Below are 16,636 nucleotides of genomic sequence, written 5' to 3'. Positions count from 1 at the left end.
AACTTATTAGCAAGTTTCTTTTCTCCACCTTCTGTATTACACATTTGTAGGTCTTTCTAATTAATACAAGGATTTGTAAAGCAGGTATGATTTCAGTTTGTGTACAAAGTAATTTCTTGATCTATTACATTTCTTACACTACTGATTACGTGGGCAAAGACTTTTACGAACTCCCAGCATACTGGATGATTTGAAAATGGGTCCTAGCCAGAAACTAGTCATCAAGTGAACGAAAAAAGAGAAATTTGCAACTTCGGCTGGTTTTTTGTTGGGAAGATTTTTATAGCTGAATAACTCACTTCCAAAAATCTTTGACCAACAGCCCAGTTTTATGGTCGTGTACCACAGTTCTCTTCCCCATGATCAGTGGATGCTGAAGTGATGGGGTGGCTTACAGGCCTCCTCAATGATACAGGTAGCTGTACCGGAGGTCTAACCGCACTGGAGGGGTACCTGTGGTGAGGTCAGCCTAACATATTTTAACTCACATTGTAGGTGCCCAGTCTGCTCCCTACCTGGAATAGCACAGTGACAGCAATCTGCTTTGGAAATCTGTCTACTGGCTGCCTATCTTTGGGTGTGAGCTTATCTGATCGACAATACAGAGCAGACGATTTGTTTGTGTGTTCTGTCACCCCTTACCTCTAGTGATGTGCTGCGCAGCTATGCCACAGCATGTATTATGGTTTTGAACTTGAAGAGATGCTCTATTCATTGGAAAGTGTCATTTTTCTGTACATCTTGTAGTTTTTGCACATTTGTCTTCTGATATCCCTCAGGTACTTATGACTGACCCTGTACAGCTAAATATTTTTCCTGAATAGATGCAGCCATATAGCTTAATGATGATGGCACCACCATAGGCAAAATATTCTTCAAGTCAAATAGCCTCCACTTGGGATCTTCGGGCTGAGACTACTCAAGAGGATATTGTCGTCATGGAGAACAAAACTGTCATTTTATGGGTCTGAATGTGGGATGGTCAATACTTAACTGTTTAGATAGGTTGGAGAATTTAAGAGACAAATGGATAGGTTGAAGTTATACACAGTCGGAATTAGCAAGACCAACATTTATTTCACTTCTGGTGAGTACAAAGCGACCAAAACAAAGTCAAACAAAAGTAGTGCAGAAGTAGGTCTGATAATGAATACGGAAATGTGTGTGTGAATAAGATATCACTATGCACAAACAAACCACCACAATGGAACAAATTTATATGCCTACTGGTTGCTGACATCTTTATATGACAGAAATTGCTCAGATAGTTAATAGCAATGAAAATTTAATTCCTATGGGGGACTGCATTTTGACAGTATTAAAAGGAAGAGAGAAACAGTAGGAGAACATAGGCTGAAGGTATGAAAAGATAATGGGAAACCACTTGGTAAGATTTTGCGTAGATCACAATTTAATAATTGCTGCAACTTGGTTTGGAACATGAAAGAGGGTCGTACACATAGAACAGACCTAGAGAAAGGTTCAGATTAATGATATAATGCTAAGACAAAGATTTTGAAACAACACTTGAAACTCTTCCATGGCTGGGTGTATACTCCGAGCACAACTAATTTGTTATAAACGACAGATTAAAACTGAAGAAACTGCAAAAAGATATGAAAATAAGCAGAGGGGACCTATTAGCCTATGAATGACTGAAAGGGAGCAAAAGACTACAATAGAAGACGAATGAGGAGATTTGAGGGCTGAAATAGTGGAGCATCAAATGGGCAAAATGACAAAGCCAATAGAAATTGTTCAGTAACGAATCAGATATTTAATTGAAAAAAAGGAGAAAAATATTAAAATACAGCAAGTGAAGAAAGCAGAAGGCAGTACAAATGCCTAAACAAATGAAACTGAATGGAAGTGCAAAAAGGCAAAGCAGAAATGACTAGAAAAGAAATGCAAAGCTATTGAAGCTTCCATGAATTTGTGAAAGATAAATGTAATCTATATGAAAATTATAGACTCCTTTGAAGGAAAGAGAAGCAGTTGAATGTATATTCAGATGTGATGAGATCCTGATCACAGAGTGTGTACCAGAGTTTTCAGCACATTGTGTGATGCAGGTATTGTTTCAAGTTCCCAGGTTTCCTCTGAACATGTAGTGCGACAAACTGTGCAGGATCAGTACACATTGCTGAAATGGTGCAATGCAGTCTTACTATCAGCACATGGCAACTTGCTGCACATCACTGTACCACTGACACGCGTACGGCGAACATTGCATCTTGGAAACTTGCACCCATTTCAAACACAGCATGCCCACAATCGTTACATTGGTAACAATGCCACACAATTTGAATTTTGTCACTGGTTAAATGACAAAATCGTCATTTGCTTCCAGTATTACTATTCACCAATGAAGCCACATTTACACAGAATGGAACTGACAATGCACATAATAATCACTGATGGTCGCAGAAGGATCCGCACACTGTAGTGGAAAACTAGAGAGGTTTAATGTGACATGCATGATAAAGCTCAGAGATGAATGAGTTAAAAATATGTATTTTGTCAATTGATACTTTGTGAAATGTCTGTTGTAATGCTTATTAACAGTTGTACATGTGTAAATCTGACAATGTACTGAATAACACAGAAAATAAATAACAATATACATTAAATGTATTCTGTCTCCAAAACCATTCGGACTAGGTCATATGTGCATAGGAAGTTTTTTGCTTCAAATGATCCTTTCTGTCATATCTGAAAATTGCCCATTTTGCCTAGGACACCCTATATAGAAGGGATACACAAATACTTGAACAACAAATTTTATAAAGGGAAGAGGAAGTAGGTGACGATGAGACACGAGATATGGTGCTGCGAAAAGAATTTGACAAAGCAGTGAAAAACCTAATTCGAAACAAGGCAACAGGAGTAGATAACAGATTCTCTCAGAATTAATGAGCACCTTTGGAGACCAAGATGTGATAAAACTATTCTATCTGGTATCCAAGATATGAGGCAGGTGAAATAGCCTACAGTTTCAGGAAGACTGTAATAATTCCAATTCCAAAGTAGGCACATACCAATGGGTATGAATATTGCCAAACCATAACTTTAACAATAGAAGATCAGTCTGTGTTCTCGAGAATTGCAGGAACACACAAGGCAACACTGACCATACGGCTTATCTTAGGAAGCAAACTGTAAAAAGGCAAATACGTTTAAAACTTAGCAAAAACTTCTGACAATGTTAACTGGAATAAACTCCTTGAAATTCTGAAGCTAACAAGGATGTATTACATGGAATCAAAGGTTTTCTATAATTTGTGCAGAAAGTAGACTGCTAATGTTAAGAATCAATGGATATTAAATGGAAGGAGTAGGGCAAAGGGAGTAAGGCAGGGGTGCAGCCTATCGCCAATGCTATTCCAACTGTACATAAGCAAGCAGTAAAGGAAACCAAAGAGAAATTTGAAAAGGTAATTAAAGTTCAGAGAGAAGAAATAAAATCTCTGTGAGGTTTGCCAACAGCATTGTAATTCTATTAGAGACAGCAAGGTCTTGGAAGAGCAGTTGATAGGAATGGATAGTGCTTTGGATAGAGGTCATAAGATGAACTTCCACTAAAGTAAAACAAAACTGAATTAAATAGGTGTTGGTAGAGGAATTAGATTAGGAAATGAGACACTAAACATAGTGTATCAGTTTGGCTATTTGAGCAGCAAAATAAGTGACAGTAATCGAGTGGGAGGATATAAAATGCAGACTAGCAATATCTAGAAGAATATTTTCGAAAAAGAGAAATATACTAACATTAAATATAAATTTAAATGTTATGAGTTTGGAGTTTATTTCCTGAAAATTTTTGTCTTGCGTGTAGCCTTGTACAGAAGTGTAAGAGGACAATAAAAAGTTGGGGCAAGAAGAGAATACAAGCATATGAAATTTGGTGCTACTCTGCAATTAACTGAACCAAACTAGGGGTAAAAAATTCACACACAACCTCAGTAGATAGTCGATTCAAAATGCCCCGAGATGCCAAGTAATTGTGAATTTAGTAATGGAGAGAGATATGAATGTGTGTGTGTGTGGGAGGGGGTGGGGGGCAGAGAGAGTTCATACAGGGAAAGCTAACAACAGTAAGCTTATTCAAATGGATGTTGGTTGCAACAGTTATGAAGAGATGAAGAGCCTTGCACTGGTTAGACTGGTAGGGACAGCTGTATCAGTCCAGTGTTTGGACTGAAGACGACGACGGCACGGAGTAAATGCACTGTGTGGCTGTCAAATAGATGTCTAGAAGACGTTCTAGAGTGAACACAACATGTTACCCTAACTGGACACTTTTGTGCAACAAACAGTTACCTCATAATATAAACACAATTAAATGCTTTTGAAAAGTTACACCAATTTTCATTGACAGTATTTTGCCAATTAAATTTTGTGTAATCTGATTTATGAATTTAAAAATAGCATGTTCTGAGGACAGACACTTTTGAAATCCAAACTGGGACTGACTAAGCAATGTTTTTTTGAGACAGGCATTTTATGGTTGTGTGTACATGATCTTTCCCAGTCCCTTAAAAAGAAGGCAAGCAGTGAGATTGGCTGTTAATTATTAATCTCTGTGTTACCGACATTCTTGTACCTGGGTCTGAGAACAGCATATTTCAGTCTGTCTGGAAATATCCCCTACGATAGTAACATATTGCATATGTGACTGGGGTCATTCTGTGTCAGTTCAACCAGAAAAAAGCATTTTCTCAACCACCATCTCAGATCTGAATTAAACTTAGGTTATTTGTTCTCAGTGCGGCAATAAGTAACCACACCAATCTTCAGCATTTTATCTTACTTTTTCCATTTTACAGCACTTTAAAGTTCAGAAATTCTGCTGTTTTTTACATTGTGACAGCACAAAATGACAACTGTAATTATTTGGAAAAATAAATCACCATTTTTATTTATTGAAAGAGGTATCTTGAACAGAATGACCTCATCAACACAAATGACTGTGTCATACAAGCTAAGCTGCAACCACTTTGCTGCATTCTATGTAGGCATGACAACCGACAAGCTGTCTGTCTGCATGAATGGCCACCAACAAACTGAGGCCAAAAAACAAGTGGACCACCCCACTGAACGCACTGCCAAACATGATATCCCTCATCTCAATGACTGCTTCACAGCCTGTGTCATATGGATTCTTCCCACCAACACCAGCTTTTCTGAATTGCACAAGTGGGAACTTTCCCTGCAATACATCCCATGTTTCCGTAACCCTCCTGGCCTCAACCTTCGTTAGTCACTGTCCTCACTCATCCAGCCCCCTCCATGTTCCCATTCCAACACTACACAGCCGTCATTTCACCACCACATCCAGTCTTTTAATTTCTTTGTATTTCTCTCCTTTCCGCTTCTTACCCCCCCCCCCCCCCCATCCGCACCTTCTCTCCTGCCCTCCGTCTGAACTGCAACACTTCACTTCTGCCACTCCCACCATACTGTCCCTCCCCCTTACCTCCACCCAGTCGCCACTCCCATCATGCACTGGTGTTGCTGCTCGCATTGTGGTTTCAGTTCTCTGAGACTGCAAATGTGTGTGCAAGTTGCGTTGGTGTGTGTGTGTGTGTGTGTGTGTGTGTGTGTGTGTGTGTGTGTGTCTACTGCTGACAAAGGCCTTAATGGCCAAAAGCTATAATTGTGTGAATCTTTTTGTTGTGCCTATCGCAACTCAGCATCTCCGCTGTATGGTGAGCAGCAACTTTCCTTCTCTGGTATTGTTACATTCCATCCTGGATTTTCCATTATTTGATTCAATAACTGGTACAATGAGACATATCCTATGTCATACACTTCACAGTGGTTTGTAGAGTATGGAAGTAATTGTAGATGTAGATTTAGGATTATATGTGTTTCTGCCAATAAGGCAAGTGGTCGACCACAGATGCTGAATAGCAGGATGTAGTTTCTAGGTGTTCAAAGAGAAGACACAGTTGCATTGTTCTATTCTATTATTCTGTTTATCAACAGAATCATAGCTTTGAAAATAATGAATAATTTGTGAGAAGTCTGAACTGTTTTCCTAACATTAATGACATTTTTTTTCAAGGATCTTACACATAGCAGTATTACAGATCTGTACAAAAATAGGATACGAAAATGATCTCTTAACTACAAGCTCCTCTTAATTGTATCAGTTCTCTCAGTTTAAACCAAACAATGGAAAATCCAGGATGGAATGTAACAATACTAGAGAAGGAAAGTTGCTACTAACCACGTAGCGGAAATGCTGAGTCGCGATAGGCACAATAAAAAGATTCACACAATTAAAGCTTTCATCCATTAAGGTCTTTGTCAGCAGTAGACACACATACACACACTCACATAAACGTAACTTGCACAGACGCCTGCAGTCTCAGAAAGCTGAGACCACACTCTCAGTTCCTCACCTAAAATGTGGGTTATGGTACAATAATAAGCAGGTATGTGTGTACCTTCTTAATGGTATCTCTGGTGGGGACTGATGACCTCAGATGTTAAGTCCCATAGTGCTTAGATCCATTTGTACCATTTGTACCTCTGGTTCTCGTTGGAAAATTTTAGCTTAGCTAAATAGCAATAACTGTCCTGTATGCCTTATTGGAGACTGCAAAGTTTTTGGATTTTCATGTTATTAAAATTTTGCAATAAAAACTAAAATTACATGGTATTAATGGTACTTACTACACAATAACAAATCATTTTATAGAAAGGGTTGCAAGGGTGGAAGAGAGAAAGAAAGGAGGAGCAGGGGTGACATAAAACAAGCCATTTGAGGTTTAGTATATGGTCTTAATATTGTTGCCCTCCATATTTTCTTTTTTTTCCCAAAAGTTGTTTCTGAAAATTAATGGTGGTTGATATAAGCATACTTATCAAGGGTCTAATTAACATACAAGAGAGAGAGAGAGAGAGAGAGAGAGAGAGAGAGAGAGAGAGAGAGAGAGAGAGAGAGAGAGATATCGCTTTAGAGCTGGTGTCTACCATACCTTCCTCATATTAAAAATTCAGGCAGACTCAAATATGAATGCATATATTTGTCTTACGCAGACAACATCATGAAGTTATGTACCATCCCCGGTAAAAATGTAAAATTTTTAATTGCTTTATGTTCTCTTGAATTTGAAGCACCTTTCGCATCTCACATAACAAAGTCAGCTGCATTATGAATAAAGTCTTTCTGCACTCCAGCTGTGACTGAGATAGGAAGAAACCCTAATAAGCAAGTACAATGGGAAATACCCTTTGTCTTGCTTTCACAGTGGATGGGAGAGTATAGAAGTAGATGAAGAAATGTGGGATTAATTGAAGTCTTTGATACTGCCAAATAAACTGTCATCTTTACGCCTAACCTGGACCTCTGGTTACACTAGAGATTGGCCTGTCATCAGAACCTACATTCCAAAAACTAATGTATATGCTGATACAATATTATCAGTTTTCTGTTCTCTTTCTCTTTGTGCATGTACGACGTCACACGACGTCTTTATTAAGTCCTGGATACTAATCTGACACGCAGTTTTGTCAGGTTCTATTCTCCATGAAATAATGACTTGAAACCGATCTTCAACAGGAATCCATTTTGGCCCTTGCATATCAGATGGAAGAAACAACCTGGTATTGCAAAAAGTTTTAACGGAGACTGCCTATGACTTATTCACATGGTTAAATGTTACTTACAGATGCCAAGCGAAGTGTGCTGATGTTGGCAACGAACACTGAATGCTGAGAATTATGGACTTCATTTTAAAACAAATGTTTTGTTATGAAATGTTAGATTTACAAGGATAATTAATTTACTGAGTGGACAAGGGTACATATCAGAACCTGTCAACCATAGAGCAGGAACAGTATTAATTATTTACTTCATGGCTGGTCGTTGCCAACATCAGCACACTATGCCGCCTCTGCCATTCAGTAAAATTTTACGAATAACCATTCTGTGAAATCCCAAATCATTAACAATTGTTTTACCTCTGATACCTACATAGGTCTGCCAAAACTGCATTTGTTAATACTATTAAGGGTGTAAATAGGCAACAGATTAATATGGAATTTAGAGATAAAAATGATAAGCAATTTAAAAAGCTCTATTTGGCTTGCTTTCTCATTGTAGTACTCAGAGACGTGAAATATGGAAAACAGCCATGCATAATGATTCATAATTTGCCTCTAAAACGTAATGCTGAATAAGGGGAAAAAGAGGGAGAGGGCAGTAAATCTGACAGCTTGCTATTCTGATTTCCTTCGGTGCAAGAAGGCTTAGAAAACAGCACCTAAATGTCTGTCTGTCATAGGATCAAGATTCTCGAGCCGGGAAGTGTGCACTATCACATAGCAACATTTACTGAGGAACTATTTAAAAATCTCGTGTGACACTGTAGAGAAAAAATATTAACTTACAATGGTGAAAATTCCTCGTAGAGCCGTAGGTACAACAGAATGGTGATCTTTCAGTCTGTCTGTGAAGAATCTAAGAAGGAAAGAAAGTTCATTCTCCGTCAAAAAGTCACCTGGCAACAGACGAAGAACGTCCACAAGAATTCGAACACCTCTCTCTCTTATATTGGGTCTTGTATCGGTCAGTGGATCATGAAGTCCTTCAACCACTTCCAGCAGGCGACTATGATGTTTTTTTATGTCTGCAATACACATATACAGCATCAAAAACAAATCATTGACTAGCTAGCGAAGTGCATTCGAAAAAAACTTTGCTGCTCTAGTCGGTCATTTCTACATTCATTATCACCTGCTGCAAGTTCATGACATGCTTTTCCCAAATTGCCGTCATCGCTCAATATTGCCGACAGTTTTCCGCTGACATCCATCACAACACGTGTGAAACTTAAAAGCGCTGTCTAGCAATTTACGTCAGCTTTCGAAAGAAAGCAACAATAGCGAACACTAACAGTAAATCCGTATCAGTTCATAACAAGAATACAGAAAATAAACACATTTTTGTATCATAAGAATCTTAATTATCACTTTTAATCGAAGACACAACTTCAGCCTAAATGTAAATATTCAAATCAAAGACACTGACGAAAACAACATACAACAGAGTCCTCTACATCACAAACCGTGAATTAAAACAGTGATGCGCAAATGTCGCTTTGTCAAAGAAATGGGTACGGTCAGAAAATGGTTCGCGAAGCATGCGAAATGCTGAAAAATATATTTGAAATGCCTTTAGTTAATGGGCATTCAGAATGGGAGGATGTATAGGAATTAGGAGGAATAGAGATGACGCCACAGAAGATATTTCAGGCAATATAACGAGGCCAAATTCAGGTAAATCTTATCTCCGTTCCACCTTAGCGAATAGAGTGTAATTTACAGATTTTGTAAATAGCGCAAACGGAGCCCTCCCAGCCTGTAATTCTGTATCACGGCTATTAGAAATATTAACAGTAGATTGTAATTACAAGTGGTCAATAGGACATTATTGTACAATATTGTAATGGCATTGTTTCGATTCTGTCTGAAGGAAACACCCGTAAGAACCATCCCCTGTGTCATGAGACAATTCGGTGGAAGTCTGATGTGCCATTGACAGAAGGACAATTGCGAAGCAAAAGGGATGAGTTCTGGGACACAGCACCAGCTTTTGACGGTCGGAAGGAGATTTGGGATGCCTTACGAGCTGCAGCGGTAGCAGCAGAATCATCAGATTATGAACTTGCGCAAGCCATCCTAGATGGGGCGAACATATCAGTTCCTAATGGTAATAAAATTTTATTTATTACGTTGTAAATATATGCTGGGTGATATTGATCCGTATCATTAGATGAACTGCAGTCAAGTTCAACATTAGTCCAATTATGTCAATTGCAAATGTTGATTCCACGAAATTTATATCTTGTATAGTAAAAAAAAAAAATTAACCAAAGCATCAAATGCTTGTCAGTTTGTATACAGTTGCATCATCCCACCTACCCCAACACACACAGTTAAGTTCACGTATGCTGACAAAACATCAGAAGTAATACAATAATTTTTTAGTCATCCATACTTTATTTAATGATGAGTTTATTAAATGTTAACCAGTTGCCACAGGGAAATATGTTAAGTCAGAGTGTTATAGGCATATAGCACTTAGCTATAAGATTGTCGTGACCCAATTGTATGTTATATGGTGCAGATTTTTGGAGATATGTAGAACTCTGTTTAATGAAATTATAATATATTAGTACCCAGAACAGTATCTGAAGTATTGCATTACTAATTGTACCATACCCCAGTAGGAATCTTCACTTTTTAATGAACAATTTTTAAAGCCCTTTTGCCTTAAATGGTAAAATAAGCAAACTTTCCTAATCTACAGGGAAATGAATGACAAATCATGTATTGTCAGCAAAGAGAAAAAAAATGAGTAATGGTATGGGAAAGTTCAGAAATTTGTCAACAGTACCACCAAAAGACTAATCCTTAGATATCACAAAGTATTCAGTTAGGAAATGGAAATAACATAATATAAACGAGCATTTCATACAGTTCAGTATTGTGTTCATAATTGTGTGCTTGTTGTGTGTGCATCTTGCCTTATGATTTAGGGTCAGGTTGCTTGTTCCATTGATCATATTCCATGATAAATGTTATGTGGAATGTGCCAACAGATCAGATACAGAACACATACAAATACTAAAAAAGAAAGATAATATCTGTATTGTTGGCACAATTTGTATCACATCAGGCAGAAGGCTTACCTACATAGTCTCTAATGTTATTGAATTTAGCATACGTTAAAATTCAGATGTAAGTAAGAAACACACATTTTTTGTTTTCTCCAAAAAAAAATCCTGCTTCAAAATACAGGCCTCCTTAGATGACACTGCAAACACCCTTTTGAAGATGTAAATTTCAGAACAGTTCTAGATATTTTGTTAGTTTTTTATTTGAAAGATAATTGCTTTATGATTACAATGGTATCCTCGGTTTGGACATATCTGACAAAGTTATTTTACTGTCACCTTTTGAATTTTTTTATAATTTACAGAAATTTTTTTCCCAAAAATGCCAATCCAGAAAAGTTAAATTTTCTTCTCTTGATTAGTATCCTGTAGCACTAAAGGAGAGTTTCCACATTTAAGGTTGACGGGATTTATTTTAAAGAATCATTTTTTTTAACTTTAAAGGGTAATGTATGTCTTCACTGAATACATTTATTACTAATTTCTTTATTACAATGTTTATTTCTATTGTCTTTGTTGCAGTTATTTTTCACTTTCGTTGTTGCAGATATTTCTTACACTTTGTTGTAGTTTCTTGTGTTTCTTTGTCTTGTTTGTTCATTGCAGGTTTCTGTATTGTAGTTGTTCAGTGCTAATTTGTTTACTGAAGAAGCATCTAAGAAATCTGAGGCCATCCAGTGAGATCTGTGTTTTCGTGAGGAATTTACCAGTTGACACAGTTGTAGTGTGTTTTGTGAAAAGGACTGTTTGAAATGTCTTCTGTTTGGATCCACAGGAGAGTGAAGTGTACTGACTATTTGCATATCTGTAAAAGAGTGATATATATGACAAAGGGAATAAGTGCTCTCATTCAAAGACTCTGTTACAAAGTGAAGATGTTCCCAGTGACGACTTTTTGTGTCCTAAATGTTTTGACAGAATAACAAAAGCGATAGTAAGTGAACAAGGTGAAGCCTCCCCATGGTGCAGATAATGTAGATTTTGCAATAGTAGAGGAAGAATTAAATACTCTGAATCAGTCAACTACAGACGTAGGTGTTAGTCCGTACACAAAACCGTGGTCAGTGAAGTCAAGTCATAAGCTCTACACATCAGGAAAGTACAGAGAAATTACTAAAGCTATGGATGAATACACTACAACAAAACTGGCCACACTCTTCAAAGTAGAGATTCCATCTTCAGAAGAAAATGAAACAAAGCACTCTTGCACCTCTTTCCAGGAATTTTTCAGAACCACATTCCATCAGGATCAAATTACATGCTAGACAAACCAAGAAATGTGAGGTCTGTAAACGGAGCCTTTGGAAGACCAGATCCCTATTATGGTCATCCTGTAGAAGCAGCTCAAGTTCAAATAGTGCAGTCATTTTATCTGGAAGATAAATGGGACTGTTCTCGCCAGAGTGCCAACAAAAAAGACACTATAACTGTAACAGTTGAAGGTCAGTAAGTTGTGAAAGTGAAGAGATACACAACTCACAGTATTAAAGAAACTTTTGCAATTTATAAGAGCAACTATACAACTTCACATATTGGGAGATCAAAATTTTATGCACTATGACCTAAGTGGGTAGTTCCACACCCACCTAGAGATGTCTGTTTATGTGTGTACTGTGCGAATTTTGAACTGTGTGTGGTGACTTTGAAGAACTTACGGGAGCACGTGACATATGACACCTTAGTTGGGTGTGTGAAGTCATTAGTAGTCTGTTACGTAAAGCAAGAGTCTTGTTTGTTTCAAGGATGTGTTAACCACCCTGGAAAGGGAGGACTGTTTTTACAGACATTTGGCCTGGAAGACGTAGCAGATAACTCTGCAGAAATTACGTGGGAGGAAAATAAACTAACTGAAAAAGACTGTTGACTTTGACAGTTTCATTGATGAACTTGGTAAATTGTCAGTGAAAGCAGAAGCACGCCAGCATCTGAAGAAATTGCAACACCACATTGCAGAAGTGAAAGGGTGTGTACAGGCTGTAGAACTATGTTCAGTGCTTCACTGTGATTTTGCCGAGAACTGGTCTGTAATCCTCCCACAAGAAGTATGAGGGTATTGTTGGAGTAATGACCAGGTTTCAATTTTTACGGTAGTGACGTATTTTCAATACAAGACCACAAGTGTTGCAGTTATAACTGATGACACACAATATAACATTACATGAGTATGTCTTATATAGTCTGATCTACTTTGCGTCACGTGAGTGTGGGGGAGGCGAAACCAGTAGTGACCCTTACGTCATATCAACTTGAGAATTTTTTGTATACAAGTCATTCATTTCTAAATTTTATTGATTATTTGCAGAGTAAAGAATTTAATTATGTACAACATTTAATAGGTAATGAGTTTTAATGAGATATATATAAATATGTTTTGACTTAGCAAATAACCTTGTTGCATTATGCACAATATGTTTTCTCTTTGCAAGGGAAAAAACTTCCGTGTTGCTCGAGTGCGCAATCAAGTAGTCGTCGAATGCAGATCTGCTGTAACTTTCATGAATGGGCATAGAATTGTTAATTTACTGCGGGTTCGCAGTTGACTTAAAAATTATTATGGGGAACCACAGCCCGATTTTGGTGCAAACAAATTGTGCATGAATTCTCAAATATAGGCGCGGAGTTCAATATATGCGACTGGATGTCGGGTGTTATCGTCGTGTGTAGGATTCAGTAACATTAACTGCAATTTATGGACATTAGCTTGATAATAACTATCAAAGACTTATATGAGCGGCATAGTAATCATCCTGATGCTTAAAGCAAGCGAAAAGCGATTTACTGTTGGGATACGACAAATATTAATCATTGCATAGTCAGCTTGTTGATACATTGCTCAGCAACTCATAAACAGACAGCGATAGAATTATTGAAACGATCTTTTAAGTAGAATTATTGAAACGCTCTTTTAAGTATTAATGACCTCTTCACACACGTTAGAAACTAATTACTCTAACTGTGAGTGACTTCTGGATTGGGTGAGGGGGTTTTTTTTTTTTTTTTTTTTTTCATCTAAACTTCTTTTGAGGTTGAAACTTTATCAAAGGTGTCGCGCTCATTCAGTTTTGTAGAACAATAGGTAGTACTAGTTATGCTACTATTTATAGTTTTGAAAGAAAAGAGAGCACATACCTGTTTTTCTTTTGAGAAATGTTCATACTTCAGTTGTCAGTCTTCTCAAACCAGAGGCACGAGTGATGCTCCCTCACAGCACTATGATATCGTGAACCACCACACACATGTGGCCCCTTCTCACTACATTTCTGCATTGAAAACAGTGAGATATAGCCACGTTACAAAGAAGGAAGAAAGAAGAGGAATGATCAGCGAAAGAAACGGAGCAAAGAGAGAATGGGAGATCATGACGACATGACTCAGCACATGCTTTGCTAGCAGTGTGCAAAATTCTTCAACTGCAAACAGGGTGCGTAGATGATCATCATCATTTCTGATGCTACTCCTAGTCGTTTAAAAAATCGTTACCAGCTGTTTGAATTGAGTAAGTCATGTGTGCCAACTAAATGGGGTTTACAGTGCTACTGGTCGCAGGAAGGGGCCTTGTGATGGTGTGGATGCCTGCTGAAGCATCATGCTACAAAACATAATCTTTCCAGACCAAATACAGCTGTGGTTCAGAATGCTGAAGTTTTTATGAGAGTCGTGAAATCTTACACATCCACAGCCCTCATTCTTTTGTCCAAAGAGAAAATCGAAGATTTCTGTGAGCAGAAAAAAAAAATGAATGGTCCAAACAAACTACTCCTGTGAAAGGAATTCAGAAGACGCACTTTTGGACTCAGTGATGGGTGACCTCATATTGCACACACTTTAAAGAGCAAGAAAGAAGAAATTTCTTTTATTTGGCCAACACCTCAAAAACAGCAGGATAATATTCAGATTCAAAACTTGAGAAAGGGAATGTTTGTGGCGTGTGTGACTGGTGGATTGCAGAGATTATAGATGCCAGTTATGAGTTAAATGAAATTGTAGAGAACTTTATGCTAACACATGGACCAGCTGCTGGATATAGGTTTCCAGTTGAATGTCAAGAACAGCACCATCAGTTCTTATTTCCTGTTCAGTGTTTTGAAGGTTGTAAGGGTTACAGTTCCTATTGGTTCAGCAGGAAGGCATCAATCTATGTCAAAGGAAGATACTGAAGCTGTGGAACACTTTTTAGGTCTTTGACTGGCTAATTTCAGTACAAAACAGATTGCACAGAAGTTGTATAAATTGAAGCCTTTAAGTCTTTGGACCTTTCTCATTCATTTTGGAACCATTTAAAATGCTTGAAAAATGAGTCTCTTACTTATCTTTCAAAACTAAAATTCTGTTAAATAAGACTAGGTTTCGATTTTTATGAGTCTGTTATTTGATAATGTGGTAATAAAACAGGTTTTATATATCGCAAAAATATCAATTGTTTATAAAACCTGTTCAAACTAAAAGTGGAACTATATGGTACTGATCAACAGTGAAAAAAATCAAAATTTTATGGATTGACATTTTTGAGAAAAAAATCCATAAATTATAAAAAAGTTCAGAATGCTATAGTAAAAGAACTTTCACAGATGAGTCCAAATGGAGGATTTCTTTGTAATCATAAGGCAATTATCTTTCAAATAAAAAAACAACAAAATATCTAGAACTGTTCCAGAGATAAAACATTTTTAAACAATTTCCCAAATTTGCATCTTCAAAATGGTATGCGCAGTGCCACCTTTGGAGTGCTATATCTTGGAGAAGAATTTCGTTTTGGAGAAAACAAAGAAATACGTGGTCCTTACTTAGTCCTTCATTTTAACGTATGCTAAATTCAATAACGTCCAAGGCTATGAAGGTAAGATTTTTTCCTAGCCTGCCTGAATTGATATGGACTATGCCAGCTGCTGCAAACACCCAAAATTGCCAAACCTTCACCCTGCCTGCACTGTGTTTAACGCAGCTTGCTGGCCTGCATTAATCTTGCATCCTGTGATGTTGTTTATAGTGTTTACAGTTCCAAGAGCTACTTTTTATTTGTTGTGTGGTACTTACATTGTCAGAAAGAAGTTCACTGAAAGTTATGAGTGGAAAAGTTCCCCACCATTCTCTTGGCCAGGGTATTGCAGTATGGGGTCATTTGAAAGAAATGGTTTAGGCATTATGTGCCTACTTTGGACTAAAAAATGTAGTGGGGGCCTACTGTCTCCTTTATAACAATGTAATCAATAGAAATGCTGCAGATCTGAACATAAGCAAGAACACTGTTGTGAAGATTGACAAAGGAGTGTTAGAGAAATAAAAGGAAGCTTAAGAATATCAGTTTAAAAATCCTTGGGGAAAAAACGTTCTGTGGATAAATCAGTGGTCAATATAGACTCCTTTACTGAGGATGTGGTTTGTCGTCGTAATTGTGATTATTTTCGCAGAAAGGAAAATTTGACTCAGCAATTTATTGGTCATCCTTAAGAAATCTGTCTTTTTCAAGGTGAACACATACTTACTTCTCATTTAATTAAACAACAACAGTGACACAAAATAAATATTCAGTTATGGAAAGTCCAGGCCGGAATAATGACAACGTTATGAAAAGGATAGGTCACTACTCACCGTATAGCAGAGATGTTCCCGAGTCGCAGACAGGCACAACGAAAAGACTATTAAACACACAAGCTTTCAGCTGGGAGGCCTTTTTCTGAAACAGACAACATTACACACACACGTTCATGCAAATGCAGCTCACACACACTTGATCACTGTCTCTGGCTGCCAGATCAACCCCCCCCCCCCCCCCCCTTGTTACCTTCTAGAACCGCATTGACTCACTTCCTGTGTGCCTCAATGTGGTCCTTACTGCATGAGATAGTTACTCAGGCTATTGACAGGTGGTCACATTAATGTGACTGGGCAGTGTAGTACTATAGATACAAATTTTTGTGCATGAAGGAGGATTACTTTTCAAACCTTTT

At 37.6% G+C, this 16,636-nt stretch overlaps 2 protein-coding genes across 2 annotated transcripts in view; one reads left to right on the top strand and one right to left on the bottom strand.

Moving 5' to 3' along the window:
• The window catches only part of LOC124607514 (MMS19 nucleotide excision repair protein homolog), a 231,856-nt gene extending 222,816 nt beyond the window's left edge, over positions 1–9,040 (bottom strand). Inside the window, exons 1-2 of the mRNA XM_047139908.1 lie at positions 8,747–9,040; positions 8,401–8,639 (exon numbers count right to left, since the gene is read on the bottom strand). Of these exons, the coding sequence (XP_046995864.1) occupies positions 8,401–8,639; positions 8,747–8,825 (318 nt within the window). The 5' untranslated portion in view covers positions 8,826–9,040. The remainder of the gene's footprint in view (positions 1–8,400; positions 8,640–8,746) is intronic.
• Positions 9,041–9,090: 50 nt separating this feature from the next.
• LOC124607508 (ubiquitin domain-containing protein 1) overlaps positions 9,091–16,636 on the top strand; it is a 67,701-nt gene continuing 60,155 nt past the window's right edge. The window contains exons 1-2 of the mRNA XM_047139898.1: positions 9,091–9,288; positions 9,485–9,721. Of these exons, the coding sequence (XP_046995854.1) occupies positions 9,207–9,288; positions 9,485–9,721 (319 nt within the window). The 5' untranslated portion in view covers positions 9,091–9,206. The remainder of the gene's footprint in view (positions 9,289–9,484; positions 9,722–16,636) is intronic.

This window comes from Schistocerca americana, chromosome 1 (genome assembly GCF_021461395.2).
Source record: "Schistocerca americana isolate TAMUIC-IGC-003095 chromosome 1, iqSchAmer2.1, whole genome shotgun sequence".
NCBI lineage: Eukaryota > Metazoa > Arthropoda > Insecta > Orthoptera > Acrididae > Schistocerca > Schistocerca americana.
The sequence above is the reverse complement of the archived record's forward strand: the minus strand, read 5'-3'. Positions and strand labels throughout refer to the sequence as shown.